We start from the raw sequence: 17,815 nt of genomic DNA, 5'->3' as shown, positions 1-17,815 counted from the left end.
GATTTGCTCATGAAATACCGCACGATTTCAATATATGTATTTCTGCGTGTCTCCCTTGATCTCCTAAGTAAAGATAATCATTGACATGCATATTATGTCAAATCTGCGGCCTTTTGCCACGGTATGCGCAACGATGCGCAGAGTCGTCCAACTGAACGATGAGCTAGTTGCCAAAGAAAATGTATTCTACAGTTCATTGGCAATCTTGCATTCAGCTGAGACCCTTGGTAATAATTTATGTAGCTATGTACCTCAATAAATTATCGCTTTCTTAAAGACTTCAATGGCTGTTACTCGTTCAGATTGGCGGAGATAGTCCACATGTCCCGGAGCTTCCATCCATTACGGCGCCACCAAGCTAGCATCAGATGCGACATCATGCTAAAATAAGATGTGACACCAGGCTGAGGTCAGATGCGACATCAGGCTACTGTCAGATGCGACATCTGGCTAATATCAGATGCGACATCAGGCTAAAATAAGATGCGACATCAGGTTAAAATAAGATGCGACATCAGGCTAAAATAAGATGTGACATCAGGCTGAAATAAAATGCGACATCAGTCTAATATCACATGCACCATGAGGCTCATACCAAATGCGAGACGCGTTCTGCAGAATAGCACGGTCAAATGCCTCTCGTCTCCCAGAATACCTGCAAGTTTCCAATGACAGGAAACCCCATTGGCACCGGTCACCACCAGCAATCTGTCGTTACGTCGGATACAGGTAGTGTTTGAGCGGCTTGGAATCGGTACAGCAGCGGGCGCCGGCAGCGGTAGGGCCTCCGTAACGAGCTTAAAGGCTTCGCGGCCGGAAGCCCCACGCCCCGGGGCGGCCGGGCCCGGACAGTTAGGTGGGGTCGGCCGCTCGTCAAGCTCGGTGCCGACGCCTGACGCCCGAGGCCTGACCCACGCCGCCATCTGACCCGCGACCGGACCGCGCGACTGGGGACGACACATCGCTGGCAGGTGAGCAACGGGGTACAGGCGGTGGCGCTTCATTAGAGCTGTGCAGTGCCCTTGGCACAGATTTACAGTGTGATGCACAGTGGTCATAAAATGTATATTCACGTTGAACCCTCAGCAGCAATCATCGCGCCTAAAAAGTGTTTGCTCACTGACATCTCGCATCCACTGTGCTGCAGATGCCCGGAGTTCTTTTGACAGGTGATGAGTGAGTGCAAAGCACAACGCCACTATAACTAGAAATTTAACGATGAGGTGGGCCTGAGTAGGTCTGGGGAGGGTCTTTTCCGTAGATAGGTGCGTGCACTGGACTATTTGGGATTTCTCCCTTATTCCATTGCGCATAAATCGACCGCAAACGCACAGCGTAGGCCAAAATCATCTGATGGAGGTAGGAATGTCTTGCGCTTTGACTTGTTCGATGATGATGTGTCTATTGCATATCTAGGATCAGAACTGAAGGGAGGCAATGTATGACCTAAAGAAGGCAGCTGGAGCACTGCCAACGAGCGTTATGCCGAATACGGCAGGAGGATCTAGCTCTCAGCCAAAACAAGCATCAGCGGACGGGCTGCGTTCTCAGACGTGACACGGCGAACGTCTCAAACATACAGTAGCGTTTGAGAATGCTGCCGGTGCAGCTTTGTCCATGCCGGGCGTTCGTCCTCTGATGCTGCCCACCGACCGCCAAGTCTCGCTTTTTATTATTTGTGGCTTAGGGACGCGTCGATTATGGTGAACATACGGCACCCACAAAAAAAAATGGTCACCTCATGCTACTACCCAGAGCACGCGACCACTTTTAGTCACGTCAGTCTAAAGGAAAAAGGAGATAAAAATCGAGCGCCTTCATGTACGAATGCAACTGCATGTGCAAGAAATTATGTGGAGAATGATGATTGCACTGGATGCCTGTAAATCACGCCTGGCAGGGTCGTTGTCGCCTTCATCAGGTCATAACTGCCAGTCCGTCACTTTCAGTTCCGTTGCTGCATGCGTAACAGGCGAGTATTTCTCTTAGAATGTCAAGGTGCAATGTTTATCTGCGTCTCTCACCTCGTTTCGACTCATTTTGTACGTTTGCAGTCGAGTTCTACGCAGCGGAACGAGAGAGAAGACAACAGCTTACCAGGATACGCATAGATCTACGGTAAGGACGCCTCTCCAAATCCCGTGGATATGCCAATATTCTGCAATGTAAATACTCCGGGCAGTACAGGCCACCTCCAGCTTAGCGGTTATGAAATATCAAAGCCCACACTTTTTAGATAAGCTGTCTTATAGTGCCGATGTACATATTTACATTGTGTCAACCACAGAGAAAGGCACATTTTATTTAAGTCGAGCCATGCAGCTGATTCGATCTCTTTTGGGTCCTTTTCGTTAAGATAACTTGTGATCATATTGGCTTTTATTAATCTTATTTGCATTCACCTACAAAAAGATCATCCTTCCTCATGAAAACTTCGCCATTTCGTGGCATTTTGGTGAAACTCGAATAAAAGGAATGAAGGAAAGAATGCACCAAGTCTGTCGTACTTTTACGTAACATTCATCATCATGATCAAAATCAAACTATCCTCAAATGCCGTCAAATGCCGGCATTTTGGCGATTAAATAAAAAGGATGAAAGAGAGTACATTAAATTGCTCGTCTTTGCACCTGGCAATTACTCCAACATATATATCTAGCCAAACACCGTCCTCAAATGCAGTTATGGGTAGCATATCTGATGTCATTCTTCACGACACCTTGAATCAAGAACGATGATGAGAAAACCTCAAGGGTATGACTTTGCACCCCTTTGCAAAACTCAAGTGCATAACGACTCAACACCAGCAGTCTTGTCGCCTCACCCCAGCGTGCTGGACTGAGAACGTGACCGCAACGACCGCCGCCGCCGCAGTGGCCTGGTCCTCCCGCCGCCCGCGTGTCGGTGGTGCCCCACACGAGGAGGCTGAACGTGCCGGTGCGCCGGCGGCAGGTGCGGGCTCGGCGCGGCGCGGCATGGCTCCCAGCGGCCGATACCTGCGGGTGGACGAGCTGGCCGACCCGTCCGACCTGTACGAGCTCGGCGACCGCATCGCTGAGGGCACCTACGGAGAGATCCACCTGGCCAGGGATAAGGGCTCAGGTGATGACGCTCAGGCTGCACCGACTGGCTCTGGCTGGCGGAGAGGGCGTCGGTCGAAGCGACTTTGCCTGTCGTAAGAAGACGTGACGCGTGGTGCATGAATGTCGTTGGTCACCAACAGCCTGTGTAAAAAATGTAAACCAGTGAAGTTGAAGCGCCGAGTTGCCCAAATTTTCCCGCTGAGTTTGCTTGGTTGATAATGTACGCTTTACATTTGGTGAGAAACGGAAATGGGCTGCATAAGTCCACGATATCAATAGTACGCTATAATTCTCTCACAGCGATGATTGTAAAATGCCGTCACTTGCAGTCAACAAGAAGAAGTGACAAAACTTATTGAGGGTGGCAGAGGGGACAGAAAACACAAAAGTTAAGGAATGTGACTAGGTCCTGACAACTGCGTTTGTTTGACTACACAGGGTGTCATGTCGTCATTAAGATAATTGAAAACACCGAAGAGAACTTCCCAGATATTGAAGAGGAGTACAGAATACTGAAAGATCTCTCCGTGCATCCTAACATCCCAAAACTTTACGGAGTTTTTAGGAAGATCCAGAGCAATGGTGTCGAACAAATATGGATAGCAATGGAGGTAAACAGGCAGTCTGGTTACAAGCCAGAGTCACATTTCAGTAGAAGCTTCCTCCATGTTCCTTTAAGCCAACGATGCGCCAAAAATAGTTGGGTGTAAATGAAAGAGATAAGGAAGAAGTAGCCTTCAAGTCAACTGTAGAATGATAAACAAAAGGGAAGTGGCTAATTCACAATGAAATGAAATCGTGACAAGGCGAGATTCGTGCCACTTTAATTTGGTTCTTTCGTTAGATGGAGAGAGCTGTTAGCAACGACTGGTCCACAAGTGTCTAAAAAAACGATTGTTTAGTGGCTGAATGTACAACTAGCACGCGTAATGTGCAGTGTTGAAGTAGGGCTGGTTGTGCAGTGGCGCGTGAGCGTTCATCACTGACTCAGCGGCCCGGGCGACAGTATTGCTCGGGAGGATCATCGACGGACCTGACCCGACGGCTCAAGGAGCAGGGTCAGCTCATGCAGGAGGATCATATCGCTTACATCCTGTACCACGCCGCTCAGGTAGGCCGAGCTGCCAAACAGTGGCCACTCAGTAAACCTGGTTTAGCAGTTACATGTAGGTAAGGCGAAGCAGGGAGCGCATCTGTCCCATGTCTCTGAGATAAAGGTATGTGAATTGTTGCGGAATGTCATTAGGGCAAAGCTTCGGTGCTCATCTGTGATTTGTTAAATGTGATGTCCTCTTAGACCCTCATGCACTCAATTTCAGGCAGCGTAGGCATGGTTCCTACCAGATCAATACAATTGCATGTTATCAGAACCGATACAGTGGCGGAGGTGGACCGCGCCCGAGCCGAACCCAAGCAAAGATGTTTGGTGAGTGGGTTCGTCATCTCCAAATGTCCTGTCTTCGCAGGCCGCCTGCCACTTGCATCGGAACCACGTCATGCACCGTGACATCAAAGGGCAGAACATTCTGATCACGGCCGAGGGAGATGTGAAACTTATCGACTTTGGTACGCGCTGTTCGACAGTTATGATGTCTAGACACCATACGGTTGGAGCGCGACAGCTCTATGATACTGGGCTTAAATCAGTTGTCTTTTTATGCTGTAGGAACACGAGGCAACGATTCCCGTGAAACGGAGAAGCCTAGACGTATAGAAGTAGATTGTTGTACTTACATACGTTCTCGTGGTTTTGGCTGTGCGGACCCCGGTAACCTTGATTCCCACCACGCGCGTTGCAGCCATCTTCAGTTATTTTCTGCCGTGTTATTGATAGTACATTGACTTACGATAGCTGTTGTCAAGACGGTTCATCGTTTTCTAGCGACAGAAACGGTTCGGAGTGTCCGGCAGGGAATTTCGCATTTCAAGAATACGCCACTCGTTTCCCAACGTCCGCCGACACCCCTCCCTCGCTGCATTTTATTTTGCATTCTGACATCTCAACTCTGCTCCTCCTATGTCTCTCAGCCACTCTTGCAGAAATATGACGCCATTAACCCGCGAGACATCATTTGATGTCTTGCAGGTTAATCATCAACCTTAAGACGACACAATCATCAACATAATCATCAACTTTAATTATTAACTATAAGACATCAACTTTTCACCGTAATGAACAGATGTAGTCACCCAACCACCCAAACACCGACCCCGTAAGCTGATCGCTCACGACCTTTTCCATCTTGATAGGGATCTCTCGCCACCTCAAGTCGACGATGGGTCGGCACGGCACGGCCATTGGCACCCCCTACTGGATGGCGCCCGAGGTCATTCTCTGCGACCAGCTGCCCGACAGCGAGTACGACATCCGCGCCGACGTCTGGTCCCTCGGTACGTCTGGTCCCTCGGCACGTCCGGTCCCTCGATACGTCCGGTCCCTCGACAAGTCTGGTCCCTTGATGCATCTGGTCCCTCAGAGCGGTTGCTCCACTGTTAAGCCCGGCCCCGTGGTGCTGCTAGGTCCTGGTAAGCCGGGTCTCCCGCCGTGTCGGGACTAACGTTCAGTGGCGCATGAACTACTGACGGGCGTGCGACGGCCCAAACGGAACAGCTGCAGGCGTTAGTGGTCACAGCTAGATACCGTAACGTAATCTGCATACCGCTGGTGAGATGCGATGGAGCCAGAGGCGTTCGGAGGGGGTTGGCGCGTCCGCCTGCCCCCGGCGGCGCTCACTTGAATCCTGACGCGACGGCCCGCCGCTGCTCCAGGCGTTACAGGCGATCGAGCTCGGGGACGGCGTGCCGCCGCTGGCCGACATCCACCCGGTGCGAGCCATGTTCCAGATCACCCGCAACCCGCCGCCCACGCTGGCGCGGCCCGCCGACTGGAGTCAGAACTACCTCGACTTCATCGTCGAGTACGTCCGAGGCAGGAGCCTCTTGCATGGATGGGACGTGCTCTGATGTGGCGCGTGCAGCGACGACCAACCATCCCTGTTTTCTTCAACTTTTTTTAGCCAACACCAGAGAAATCTCTGTTTGTGTTGTTACGGAGATTGTGTGTTCGAACCATCTAATTTGACGCAGTTGTACAAGTTTGAGCAATGACGTGAAAATAATAATTCACACCATCATGCCATCCTCGTCACAACTGCCCCTCATCAGCACAATAATAACACCAAAAACGATAACTCACCTGCCGCAAGGTTTGTCCACCGTCCTGTTCACGACCCTGCAACCCCCTCTGCAACAGATGTCTGGAGAAGAACCAGGAGAACCGGCCGCTGATGGAGGAGGTCATCAGCCATCCGTTTTTGGCCGATCTTGAGCCGCGCCTGTCTGACATCCGGGAGGAGCTGGCGGCGCTGGTCGCCGGCACCGGTCCGAGGCCCAGCCTCCAACCGGCCCCGGTCACGTCCAAGGCCGGCTATCTGAGGGTCAGTGTCGGCCCGCACCACAGGCGTCAATCTCCGTTAGTGTGGGCCTCATATGAGTAAAGCCAACAGCACGGAAGCCGCCTGTGATATCTGGGCTGCGACAGGTCTGTCGATCGCCCTTGTGATGAGAGCGGTGGTCGGAGAAAGGTGGGGGCACAGATTATGGGGTCTATGGGTGCTAGAGTCACAACCTAGTCAGTCTGCGATGTTTCCAGACGCGGCCTCACTCCAAGTCGACGGAGATCCTGCAGGACGACCTGGCTGCGCTGGAGGACGTCACAGATGACGGCGTCCTGAACCTGCTGGAGAAGCGCTTCAACCGCGGCACGATCTACACGTTTGTTGCTGATGTCCTGATCGCCATCAATCCATTTTCGGAGACAGCACTCTTCGATGCCAAGGTCAGGGAACGTCCACGTCGTGAGACGGCTGGAAGCCGTGGTCTGTGGCTGGGGTGAACATAGTGCAAAATCTCTAAACCGACTTCTCGTCCCATAAAGGAAGTAATGCATGTATACTGGAGCTAAAGATAGCGGCCAGCGGGTGCAGTCTCCTTGAATTTCAATAATCAAACCAATTACTTCCTGCATGCTCCCTTATTCACGACAGTCCCCCACGGAAGTGATGGAGAGAGTCAGGTCAGCCCAATGATCTCATGAAAGAACAAGCAGTCCTTAGCCTGAAAGGCCAAGTGATCCACGAGAGTCTGCCATGATTAGTTTCCCGCAATATTTGTGTTCTTTTCAACGCTAGACTACAGGGTATAGACAGCCTGTTAGCAGCCGATATCGATTCATTGAGTCAGGAGCGACCGTTGGAGACGAACTTGCTGATGCGGATGTTGATAACAGAGTTCAGTCTCATGAGAAAGTGGCCCCACTGCCTATCTCTGGTAACTACATCCAGCTCGCCTTCGCTTCAACCCGGCCCAGGCACACGACGCGTTCCGGTCACGCGCACGGTCAGACAACGCACCACACGTGTTTGCGGTGGCGGACCGGGCGCACCAAGACATGGCCCACCACAAGAGGACGCAGACGATCGTCTTTACCGGTGAGACCGGCGCCGGCAAGACCTTCAACGCCCACATGGCTCTGGAGCACCTCTGCCACCTCGGCAAGGTAGGCTTGGGTCCACTGTGAAGGAAGATACCATGGACTGACCCTGAAAATAAAAAGAAAATTGGACTTGAGTATCGCGGAGCCTTGCAAATAGCCAAAGGTTAGACTTTCACCACACCAGCATAGTGTAAGCATTGTCTGTAAGACTAAGGTTGTCTGTAGCTAGGGTGTCGGTAAGGCCAGAGTTACTTATCTTAAGCTCTAAAGCCTGATCGATGTGTTGCTCACCTTCACCAGCAAAGAACGCTGGGTACAAGACCACCAAGCTTCACCTCGTTCCGCACTCACCCCAGCCCGGTGCTCGCCTCCAGAGCCAGCCGCTGGCCGACAAGGTGAAGAGCGCCCAGTTTGTGGTGGAGCTACTGGGCAGTGCTGCCACCAACTCCAACTCGGCTTCGACGCGCCAGGTGCGCTACCTCGAGACGACCTTTGCCAAGACAGGCCGGCTCAGCGGCGTCATCGTCTGGGTGTACATGCTGGAGAGGTGGCGCATCGCCGACTCCCGACCGTGAGCACGGCCGCGCGCGCGCCGCTACAAAGCGGCGATCAGGTGTTCGGCATGATCCGACCCCGTCTAGTGCGTCATGCGTTTCGCTGGAAAGAAGCTGCGCTCCTATTTTTCCTTTCAATATGAAGGCTCCGCTCTGCTAACATACCAGGATCCGTCCTGCTTTGAAGTGAGGTAACTTTCTTTTTGCTTGTTTTGCATCTTTCTATATTCTGTACTCGCCAGAGTACCTAACGATAAACGAAGCCCTACTGTCTATTTCAGGAACGACGGTACCTTCAACGCTCTCTATGCGTATTTCTACGGACTCAAGCAAAGTGGAAGATTGGGAATCTACAAGCTTCAGAAAAAAGATGCAAGTATCATTATGTATCTCTCTTGGGAACCTAAGCCCATCCTCCCTATACTTATCTCCTCTTCGTGAAAGTAGGAGTTTTCCAACCACCAGAAACAAATTGACCTAAAGGCGCCAGAAAAGAACCTATTGTCTCACAAGTTTAAAATATGTCTCTTACTAAAGCCGCAATCTTTTTTATAAGGTGCTCCCCCGAATTGAATTCGTATTTGTACACAAACAACTACATAAATTGATAGTTTGGAAACGGCCCATATGTTCACAGTATGTGCGTGTCCATTCAGAGTTACCGCTTCTTACCTATGCATCGCTACATCGACCCGGCGGAGAGCGCGGAGAAGTTTAAGGAGTTTGAGCGCTCTCTGGACACGCTGGACATCTCCAAGGACAAACAGGAGACCATCAGGAAGGTGGTGGCTGCCATCCTCTTGCTGGGAGAGGTCGACTTCGTGGATGCTGATGATGGGGTCTCCATTACCAACAAAGATGTACTCAGCACAGGTGACCGACGGTATTATGTATGTTCGTCTCAGTTAATTTTGGTTCAGGACAAAACATAAGGTGACGTATGAGCATTTTGTCCGTGATATTTGCTTTAATATGTAGCGCCATTTTGCTAGTGAGCATAATACTCATCTTTCGGCGCATCGCTCACTGCGCTTTTTCGCCCTCAGTTCGATAGTTGTTGTAGTATCCGAAACGGCAACCGTTTTGAGTGTCAATCATGTGATTGGAAAAGGAGACCGTAATTTTTAAGTTTCCCCAATAATTGTTCTCTCTGAGTAACTGAAGAATGTTTTTGACTGCGATTCATGTGTGGTAACAAAAACATTACTTTAGCGCTGAGATCCCAATCCAGTTCTCTACTGACGCAGTGAACATTAGCTATGAGTGATTGGGGCTTTACGACGCACTCAGCTGCTGAGGCTATATGGCGTCTCCTGCCTCTCACCCGGCAGGACGGGCGGGCGCGAACATTAGTTACAGTGGCACTCCATTCGTATGTTGGAAGCGGCCATTTTTATCCATAATTTCCAAATGCTCGTGGTGACTATTTCCAGTGTTGCCACCTAACACAATATCCACGCCATGTTCCCAGCACCGCTCCCTCGACCTAATGTCGGACTGACACAAGAGCCGCTGTTACAAGTAGCGTTCCTTCCCGACAGAGCCCCTGTTTGCAGTGACCTTTCAGCCACCACACTGACACCAAAGCCGCCATTCCCAGTGTCGTTCCTGCTCTCGGTGGACGAGACGAAGCTGAGCTGGGCGCTGCGTCACCGCTGCAGCATCGTGGCCGGTGACCCGGTGAAGGAGGCCAAGACGGCGGCGCAGGCGGTCGGCTCGCGGGACGCGCTGGCCCGCCTCCTGTACGGCCGCCTTGTGGACAGCGTCGTCAACTGGACCAACGCCGCCTTCACGCTCACGCGCCTGCTGTTGTGAGTGCGGTGCACGAGATGGCGTCCTTTTGTGACGAGGTTGTGTCGCTGTCCTGCATTTTTTACATATGCTAGAAATGACATGTAATTTCCTAAGCTGTCTCGTGGTTATCTGGCGTTTATTAAAGAGCCCTGTTGGGTGTCAAGCTCAATGAACCCGCCCCGCCCCCAAATGATCTGAAAATAATTATGCGCACATGGATTTAGAATCCTTTCGGTATGCCAGACGGTCGAGCTCTTCCAGGAAATTTCCACAACTAATTATAGCTGCGGTAGCTTTAGCTGCCCTTCGTGCAATCTCGTAGCATTCCCAGAACTTCTGAGCAAGAAAGATCATAATCCGTGATCTCCACTCGCCATCTCCCGATGTTTCTAGCGTTGCGGAGTCCCCTGCTGGATGGGAAGCTTTAACTTGACTCTAAGTCTGCGACCCTGCCTGTGCCTTCCCCAGCGGGGAGACCAACTCGGTGGGGATCCTGGACATGTATGGCTTCGAGTGTAGAAGCACGAACTACTTGGAGCAGCTGGTGGTCAACGCCTTCAACGAACAGATCCAGTCCTTCTACAACCAGTCGGTGTTCCAGTGGGAAATGGTGAGAATTGCTTGTCGGATCTCAACGGATCGGCAGTAGATGCTCGAAGGCGTGCTGAAACCCACTAAGCATAAATGCTGGCCTAGGTACTTCATGAATCAAACGTAATGTTTTCTCAGATGCACATACAACAATCGTCACTACGGCTTATGGATGCTGGTAGAGATACACGACTGGGTCGTGCAATCCGTCTCCTTTCCACCACTCAGGAGGACTACCGCAATGACGACCTGGAGGCGCCGTCCTTCCACTTCGTCGACAACAGCGCCACCATTGACATGCTGATGAAGAAGGGACAAGGCCTGCTGGCGGTGCTGGATGAGACGACGCTGTCAGCAGACTCTTCCGACGAGAAGCTACTCGGTAAGTATTTCTATTGCATTCTTGCACAGCACGCAACACACTTTCTGCGGCGTGCGACAAATGAAGTGATGACAGATATGAGGATTTTTCACAAGAGGATAGTTTCCAAAGTCGACAGTTAAGCGAGAGGACCAAGTGTTTTTGAATATCCATGTAGATGGGTTTTATCATTTTGCTGGAATGTTCGCATTTGATGAAAACAGGGTGTGACAAAGAATGGCCTCAGCGCCACATGATCGCGGGCAAGCCCGGGCCATCCACCTGAGCAAAAGAAAACGATACAATTCGAATGTTGCCTGCTTTCGGTGGCCGCGGCTAAATTATTCGTGAAATGAAATACTTTGGGTGTGTACATGTCACATTGCAACGGGTGTGACACCTGTGTAGTTTTCATGCCTAGACCTCTTTATGCTGAAGATACGACGGACGGATGTGAGATTCGAGACTAGCCCAAATGGCACGACGTTGCTCGGCTGCAGGTCGATTGCTGTTAACACTACGGGTCGGACGGCGTTGAAATCCCATGTTGATTTGTGAAAGGTATATTCGCCTGCACCATGTTGCTGGTTTCATATCTACGTAGTGGCCAAGACTGGACATTAACTCTGAAACCTGCCCAAGAACGGACAGATCCATGATGAGCGCTGTAACGCTCGTAACCGATTGCACACATCAAGCCAAACTTCTGTCAGAACGACGTTCGATTGTCAACACTCTTCTCCATCGTAGGCTGGGATCCTGTTCCGTGGTGACACAGGACCAGGGAGATGTGAGCCCCCCCCCCCCCCCCTAGACCGGTTTTGTTTAATTAATCTGTAATTGATAAATTTTGCGTGAATCATGCTAGTGGATTGGAAAAGCAATGTTCCGTGGATGTCCCAACGTTGCAGGAAAATCGCGTCCGATCCGACAGGTTGTACGTTAAGACCTTCAGATCTTGTTGCTTCCTTTTAAAGAATTGCGCTTCGTTTTGCCTACAACTGCATGAAGCTTTTTTGGAGGGTTGCAGAAATATGGCCTTTTAGGAAACGTAATTTCCTGGCCATGCGAGTCAGTTAAGTTGAACTCTTCCTCATTCTTTATTTACTGGTTTGTTAGTACTAGTTAGTTAGTACTTGTATATTTACTCTACCTCATTGTTTATTAATATACCCAAGCTAAACTCTAGACTTGTCCGACCTCACCAGAAAAGAGCTGGCGATTAACATACAACTTGCCAAGCACATATTCCGAAAGTAGTATTTGTAGAGCATGTGTTCTAAGCAAATGGCGTTCACGACTCACAGCCTACCCGATTCCAGAGACGTGTCGCGAGAGCGTGGAAAGTCGCCATTTCATTCCCGAGAAGGAGGGCTTCAGCATTGCCCACTACGCCGGGAAGGTTTCCTACTCCAAGAAGGACATCGTGCAGAAAAATAAGGTAGTGTTCCTCGGGTGCGGCATGGTTCCTGAAACATTGATTGCAGTGATGCAGCTATCAGTGGGGCTTCCTCTCCATTTGCAGGACGAATGAGATGCTTGCGTCACTTTCTCTTCTTTCGCTCTACTGTCATCGTGCAGGGTGATTTATTCGTGTCAGGATCGTATCAACCAGAAATAAGCACGACTACCTGGCCCTCACCCAGTGTCCCTGAGAGCGATCTTTCCTTTCGCGCCGTCCCCGAGCACGATCTGACACTCGCTTGACGGTCCCCAGGACCACCTGGACCCAGAGTTGTTCGACACATTGCGCCAGTCGGAGGACCCGTTCGTGGCGCCCATGTTCCTGCTACCACTCACCAAGACGGGCAACTTGACCATGGACCGGGACCAGGCGCAGAGGGAAGCCGGCGGCAAGGCCAAGGTCTCCGATGACGGCACCGGCAATAAGGTCTGGAGCTAGCTCTCCCACTGGACCATTGTCTGCCTAGCGGCGTTGTGGATCTGGACCTGGCGGCGTTGTGGACGGTTATGTCTAAGAGCTGTGACTGCTCTTCGCGTTGGAGGAGGCAGACCCAAAGCTGCAGCCATACCAGCAAGTCAGAAATTGAGCATCGGACCAAGAACCTGCTGCCTAGCTTTTTTAATTGTACGAAACGATACAATAATAATGTTCAGTTCATCCTCCTGCAAACTTTGCCTTTAGAGATTTTCCATATGGACTTCGAATGGATCTAGCAGTCATGCGCATGGGGCGCTCTGTGAAGGGATGCCCGTGGTGGTCACCGCTCTATGAAGGGGTACCATGTGGAACGATCAGAAATACCAACCGTGATGGTGATCAAGCTGTCCACGATGTCTGAGGTTAATCGACCCTGATGGTCCTAGGCTGAGGTCCTGCCCAGAGCACCCATCAGACGCCACCGGCGTACCTAACCCGGCGCTCTCGTTCCAGCGGTTCGACACGCGGTCGCGAGGCCGGCTCTCGCAGACGGGCCTGGCGCTGCTGACGCAGGCCTCCTGCTACCGCTTCAGCGCCATGGAGGTCATGCACAAGCTGATCAACAGCACGCCCCACTTTGTGCGCTGCGTCCGCCCGAACGGCGACGGCGCTGCCAACACCTGGGACACAGGTAACGTACGGGCTGCTGCTGGGAGGGTGTGCGTGGGACAGATGTGACGTGCTGGCGGAGGCAGAGTGTGTGCTCGGCAAACAGCTGATCTACAGAACGAGCCATCAACATGGACCTGAAATGGAGGTGAAGTGTTGGTAGGGGCAGGGATGGTTAAGGTGTGACAAATGTGTTGTTCTGAGGAAGGAGGGGATAGGCTGATACAGTACTGCGCGTGGGGATAAACTTGCCCCCCGAAGGACGTTGGCTCTGACTGCACGCGGTGTCTTTCGCTGACCACTTATTCATCTCAGAGCTCATGTCTGTCAAGATCTGCCCCATGAGGAGCACAGCTTCCACGTGTTCCTGAGATGCATGAATTGAAAATGGTGAAATTATCATGTTTAAGTGACGTTCGGTATTCGTGAGCCTCTTTAAAGTCCTTCCTGATTGTGTTCAATGCCGACCATGCCAACGCACAATGCCGACCATGCCAACGCACAATGCTGACCAGCATCCCTGTTCCATGCAGGTCTAGTTTCTCATCAACTGAAGTGCATGCAAGTTGTGAACACCATCGCAACCAGGAAAAATGGATTCTCTCAGAGGATACCTTTTGCGGAGTTTCTGAGACGGTTAGTGCATATAAGATGTGAGAAAGTAATGATGCCGGACGTTTGGTGGATATTGCAATACTTGTATCCTCGTGGTTCGTTAACCCTCGGGTTGCATTGTTACTAGCATGGTAAATGAATAACTCATATTTATCGCAAAACAACGGTGACAAATCCCCAAGTTTGTCTGGTATTGACACTCATTAAAGTCAGTCGCCCCAATAGCTTGGCGTGAACTTATGTAGACGCCATTAACCGACGGCCCAGAAGCAAACACCTCCCGAATTGAGAACAGGCCCTCGCGACTGACGTGTGTAAATTGGTCGCAGCATGGCGTTAGTCGAAAACGCGCTGTGCCAAACTTTCGGCAGGTACCAATTTCTGGCCTTCGACTTCGACGAGAGGGTGGAGGTGTCACGGGAGAATTGCCGTCTCCTGCTAGTGCGTCTGAAGCTGGACGGCTACATCATCGGCCGGGAGAAGATCTTCCTCAAGTACTTCAACGAGGAGTTTATGAGCAGGTGGGTCGATGATCGGATTATGATGAGGCGGAGATAATGAGCAGGTGGGTTGATGATCGGATGATGATGACGAGGCGTTTATGAGTAGGTGGGTCGATGATCGGATGATGATGATGAGGAGTTTATGAGCAGGTGGGGTCGAGCGTTCCGATGATCGGACGCGTAGATTTCCAGTGAGGGCCTGGCAACGGAGCGAGTCGTGATTCATTGGCTTCTTTTTATAGCACATCTGCTCCCCGTCTAGCGACTTCGTGATATAGTTTGCGCCTCAGTCTTTCAGAGGAACTGGTCGAGAAAATGCACCATGGATGCTTTGTCCGTTGCTATGACTGTAATACTGCCCCTCGTGTATTGCATTGATGTCCTGCTACGCTGTTCACCTGGTGCATGAAACACGTACGTCATGATGATAACTGGGACTGACAATGGTCACTACACTAAAGACCACTGTGTACACGGTGGGTTTGTGCTTACGTCGCTCCGTGCACTGACCACTGCTGCCGTTATGTGACATTGATGCCATTGAGCCATTGATAAGCATCGCCCAACGACTTATAATGAACCATTACCACAAGTACTATTTTAACCGTTGTTGGTGCCTTCTCCACACATTTCTCATAATCTGATGCCAGGCCGACACCTGGAGACGGGGTAGTATCCCTGACCTCCGGCCTCTGACCTTGGTCCCTGACCCGTGCCGCGTGCGCAACGGCAGGCTGTACGAGCGCGAAGTGAAGAAGATCGCCAAGATCCAGGCGATGGTGCGCGCGTTCCTGGTGCGCCGTCGGCGGCGCGCCGGCGCGCCCCCAGACGTCACGCGGCTGCTGGCCAGTGAGTCGCATCGGCAGCCGCGGCTCTCCATCACGCCCGAGATGCACGTGCTGACCGAGCTCGACCCGCCCGACGAGCTCGAGCTCAGTGACTGAGCTGCGGCGGCCGCCCGGGGGCAGCTGAGCGGTCCGCCGCAGCCCACCGGCTGATCAGAGCTCAGCGGCGAGCTGACGTCCAGAGGCCGGGACGGGCTGAGCGGCGGGCTACAGCTCCTCGTCTGAGCCCTCAGAGCAGCGACACCCGGCCTGAGCGGCTCTCAGGCCGGCGCCTGACGTCCCGGGTGGGTTATGTCCGTGGAGTCAATGAATGGATTTGGCACCCCAGAAGATCTTTCAGCTAAGCTTTTAGGTTAATTCGGTACCCTGGAAATTTAAATCTGAGTGCTCGAATGAATGTCGGATGCCTGCAGATTTCTCGACAGCATTTAAAAGTACTCTGAATCCTAGATTTTTCCGCAAAATGAAGGGAAAGCTCCTGAATGCTAGTAAAGACCCTTCATCAAGTTAAAATTGGAAGCAGAACCCTACGAAAATGACTCCAGGTGATATGAGAAGATTCTGTTTTTAATGAGTATCTTTTACCACATGTGTGGGATTTCGAGCCTGCCACAAATCGGCCGTATTCTTTCCTATCTGGACAGCTTTCAGACTCAGCCTGGTGTCGTCAGTTCATGGAAACTGCCCACAGAGTAGCTTCCACTAACTGACGACACGAACTGACATCCTACCCAAGTCACCGGTCACCCAGCGGAGTCAAGTCACTGGTCATCAAGTCGGCGTCTTTGAAGATTTAACGACAGCGAGGAGGTGTAGCAGAGCTAACCTGATTTAAGCACATCGTAACTTTAAGGCAATAGCTTTGTAAATGGGCCCACTGCATTTCGCTTCAGAGTCCGCGCTTGCAGAGTCCAGCGATAGAGCTGGGACATGGATTTCGTGATTCAGGATGCTGGGAGTTCCTTCGGCAAACCCAGGGCAGAGATCTTGAATTATCACGGGACTTTGACGCAGAATTACAATGTTGTAAAACTATTTAAGTCAGAACCTTTGTCGTTTTGTCTTTTGGACTTGTTCTCAGTGCATTTGGAACCCAGAGCTCAATACCATAATCATGGTGTTGTGTATTTCTGGGATTCGCGCATTTGACTGCTCTCCTAAGAAGGCTGGCCCATTCAGATGCGGCTCGTCAGCTCCGATAGTGTGATCTCACCGAGCGAGATGACCACAGTCTGACCCGTGACCTAGCTGAGTCTGTCTCCGAGTTAGCTGACCTGTAGGACTTGGTCACGAAGACATGGTGACCTGGCTGCTTCGTGGTACGCTGATTCTGAAGACACAGTAAGAAGCGACACCCTGGGAATGTGAGGAGCGGTGCCGTGAGGGATCAATTCTGACAAACAGTGTATCGAAGGAGTTCGACACCAAGAACAGAAGGTGCATGTGAGCAAAGGTCCTGGAGTGACGGGACAAACTAGTGTGAAGACTTGGCAGTGTTAAGTTGGCCACGAGATGTCTGTGTTGGTCGTGTCATCTAAGTAGTAGCATATCAGCCTTCATCGTGCCACTCCGATCACCATCACTGATCTGAAAATGTATGGGGGGGAAAGCAAGACATAAAAGCGCCTCAAGCGCCCAGTTCAATTGCTGGCCATAATATCTTGCCGATTTTGATAAAACAAACTTCATACCGCTTGATCACGAACACTTTGGGACAATTATTCGGGCCGAAAATGATGCCAAAATGCGATCCAAAACTTAAGTTTCCATCCAGTACGGAATAGGCTTAACCTGCAAATAATTCCATCCCTTGCTAAAACATAAAAAGTAAAAATAAAAAATCAGCCGGGTATTATCAAGCCGCATTTCTACTTGAAACCTACCATAGCCTGCAAACTTATCTGTTTCTCTGGTTTCTCGATTTTGTACGTAAAAGTTGGAATGTCAAAAATAACTCATTCCTAGAGCATAACATCGACAATGCCATGGACTTTTGGATATGTGAAGGCCATAAGCTCCTTTCAGTGTTATAGAGTGGATAGGAGAGATAGGATAGAGAGAGAGGGAGTGATATAAGAGATGAGAGAGAGAGAGAGAGAGAGAGAGAGAGAGAGAGAGAGAAGAGAGAGAGAGAGAGGATCTCTATCCCGCTCTCATATTCTTATCTTCTCTCTCTCTCTCTCTCTACTCTCTCTCTCTCTCTCTCTCGCTCTCTCTGCTCTCTCGCTCTCTCTCTCTCTCCGCTCTCTCTCTCCCTCCTTCTCTCTTCCCTCTTCTCCCTTCCCTCTCTCCTCTCTCCTCTCTCTCTCTCTCTCTCCTCTCTCTCTCTCTCTCTCTCTCTCTCTCTCTCTCTCTCTCCTCTCTCTCTCTCTCTCTCTCTCTCTCTCTCTCTCTCTCTCTCCTCTCTCTATTCTCGCTCTCTC

At 51.0% G+C, this 17,815-nt stretch overlaps 1 protein-coding gene across 1 annotated transcript; it reads left to right on the top strand.

The window, feature by feature from the left end:
- The first annotated feature begins 871 nt into the window (after nt 1-871).
- On the top strand, nt 872-17,434 carry LOC119098110 (neither inactivation nor afterpotential protein C). The gene is made up of 23 exons (XM_037221038.1): nt 872-971; nt 2,055-2,118; nt 2,953-3,102; nt 3,522-3,694; nt 4,090-4,194; nt 4,550-4,649; nt 5,334-5,491; nt 5,853-6,001; nt 6,337-6,520; nt 6,736-6,921; nt 7,453-7,641; nt 7,935-8,149; nt 8,414-8,504; nt 8,789-9,005; nt 9,733-9,943; nt 10,395-10,536; nt 10,746-10,899; nt 12,201-12,319; nt 12,596-12,769; nt 13,274-13,451; nt 13,963-14,065; nt 14,416-14,565; nt 15,281-17,434. Exons 3-23 carry the CDS (start codon nt 2,976-2,978, stop codon nt 15,489-15,491), a joined length of 3,336 nt encoding a protein of 1,111 aa, XP_037076933.1. The 5' UTR covers nt 872-971; nt 2,055-2,118; nt 2,953-2,975; the 3' UTR covers nt 15,492-17,434.
- Nucleotides 17,435-17,815: the final 381 nt, after the last annotated feature.

Source organism: Pollicipes pollicipes, unplaced genomic scaffold (genome assembly GCF_011947565.3).
Source record: "Pollicipes pollicipes isolate AB1234 unplaced genomic scaffold, Ppol_2.1 Scaffold_4740;HRSCAF=5597_pilon_pilon_pilon, whole genome shotgun sequence".
Classification (NCBI taxonomy): Eukaryota; Metazoa; Arthropoda; class Thecostraca; order Pollicipedomorpha; family Pollicipedidae; genus Pollicipes; species Pollicipes pollicipes.
This window is presented reverse-complemented; position numbering and strand designations above follow the sequence as displayed.

Coding starts and splice junctions, on each gene's coding strand:
- LOC119098110 (XM_037221038.1), top strand. CDS start 2,976: ATGGCTCCCAGCGGCCGATACCTGCGGGTGGACGAGCTGGCCGACCCG. Junction 6,922..7,452: donor CAGCACTCTTCGATGCCAAG/GTCAGGGAACGT, acceptor AACCCGGCCCAG/GCACACGACGCGTTCCGGTC. Junction 12,770..13,273: donor ATGACGGCACCGGCAATAAG/GTCTGGAGCTAG, acceptor CTCTCGTTCCAG/CGGTTCGACACGCGGTCGCG.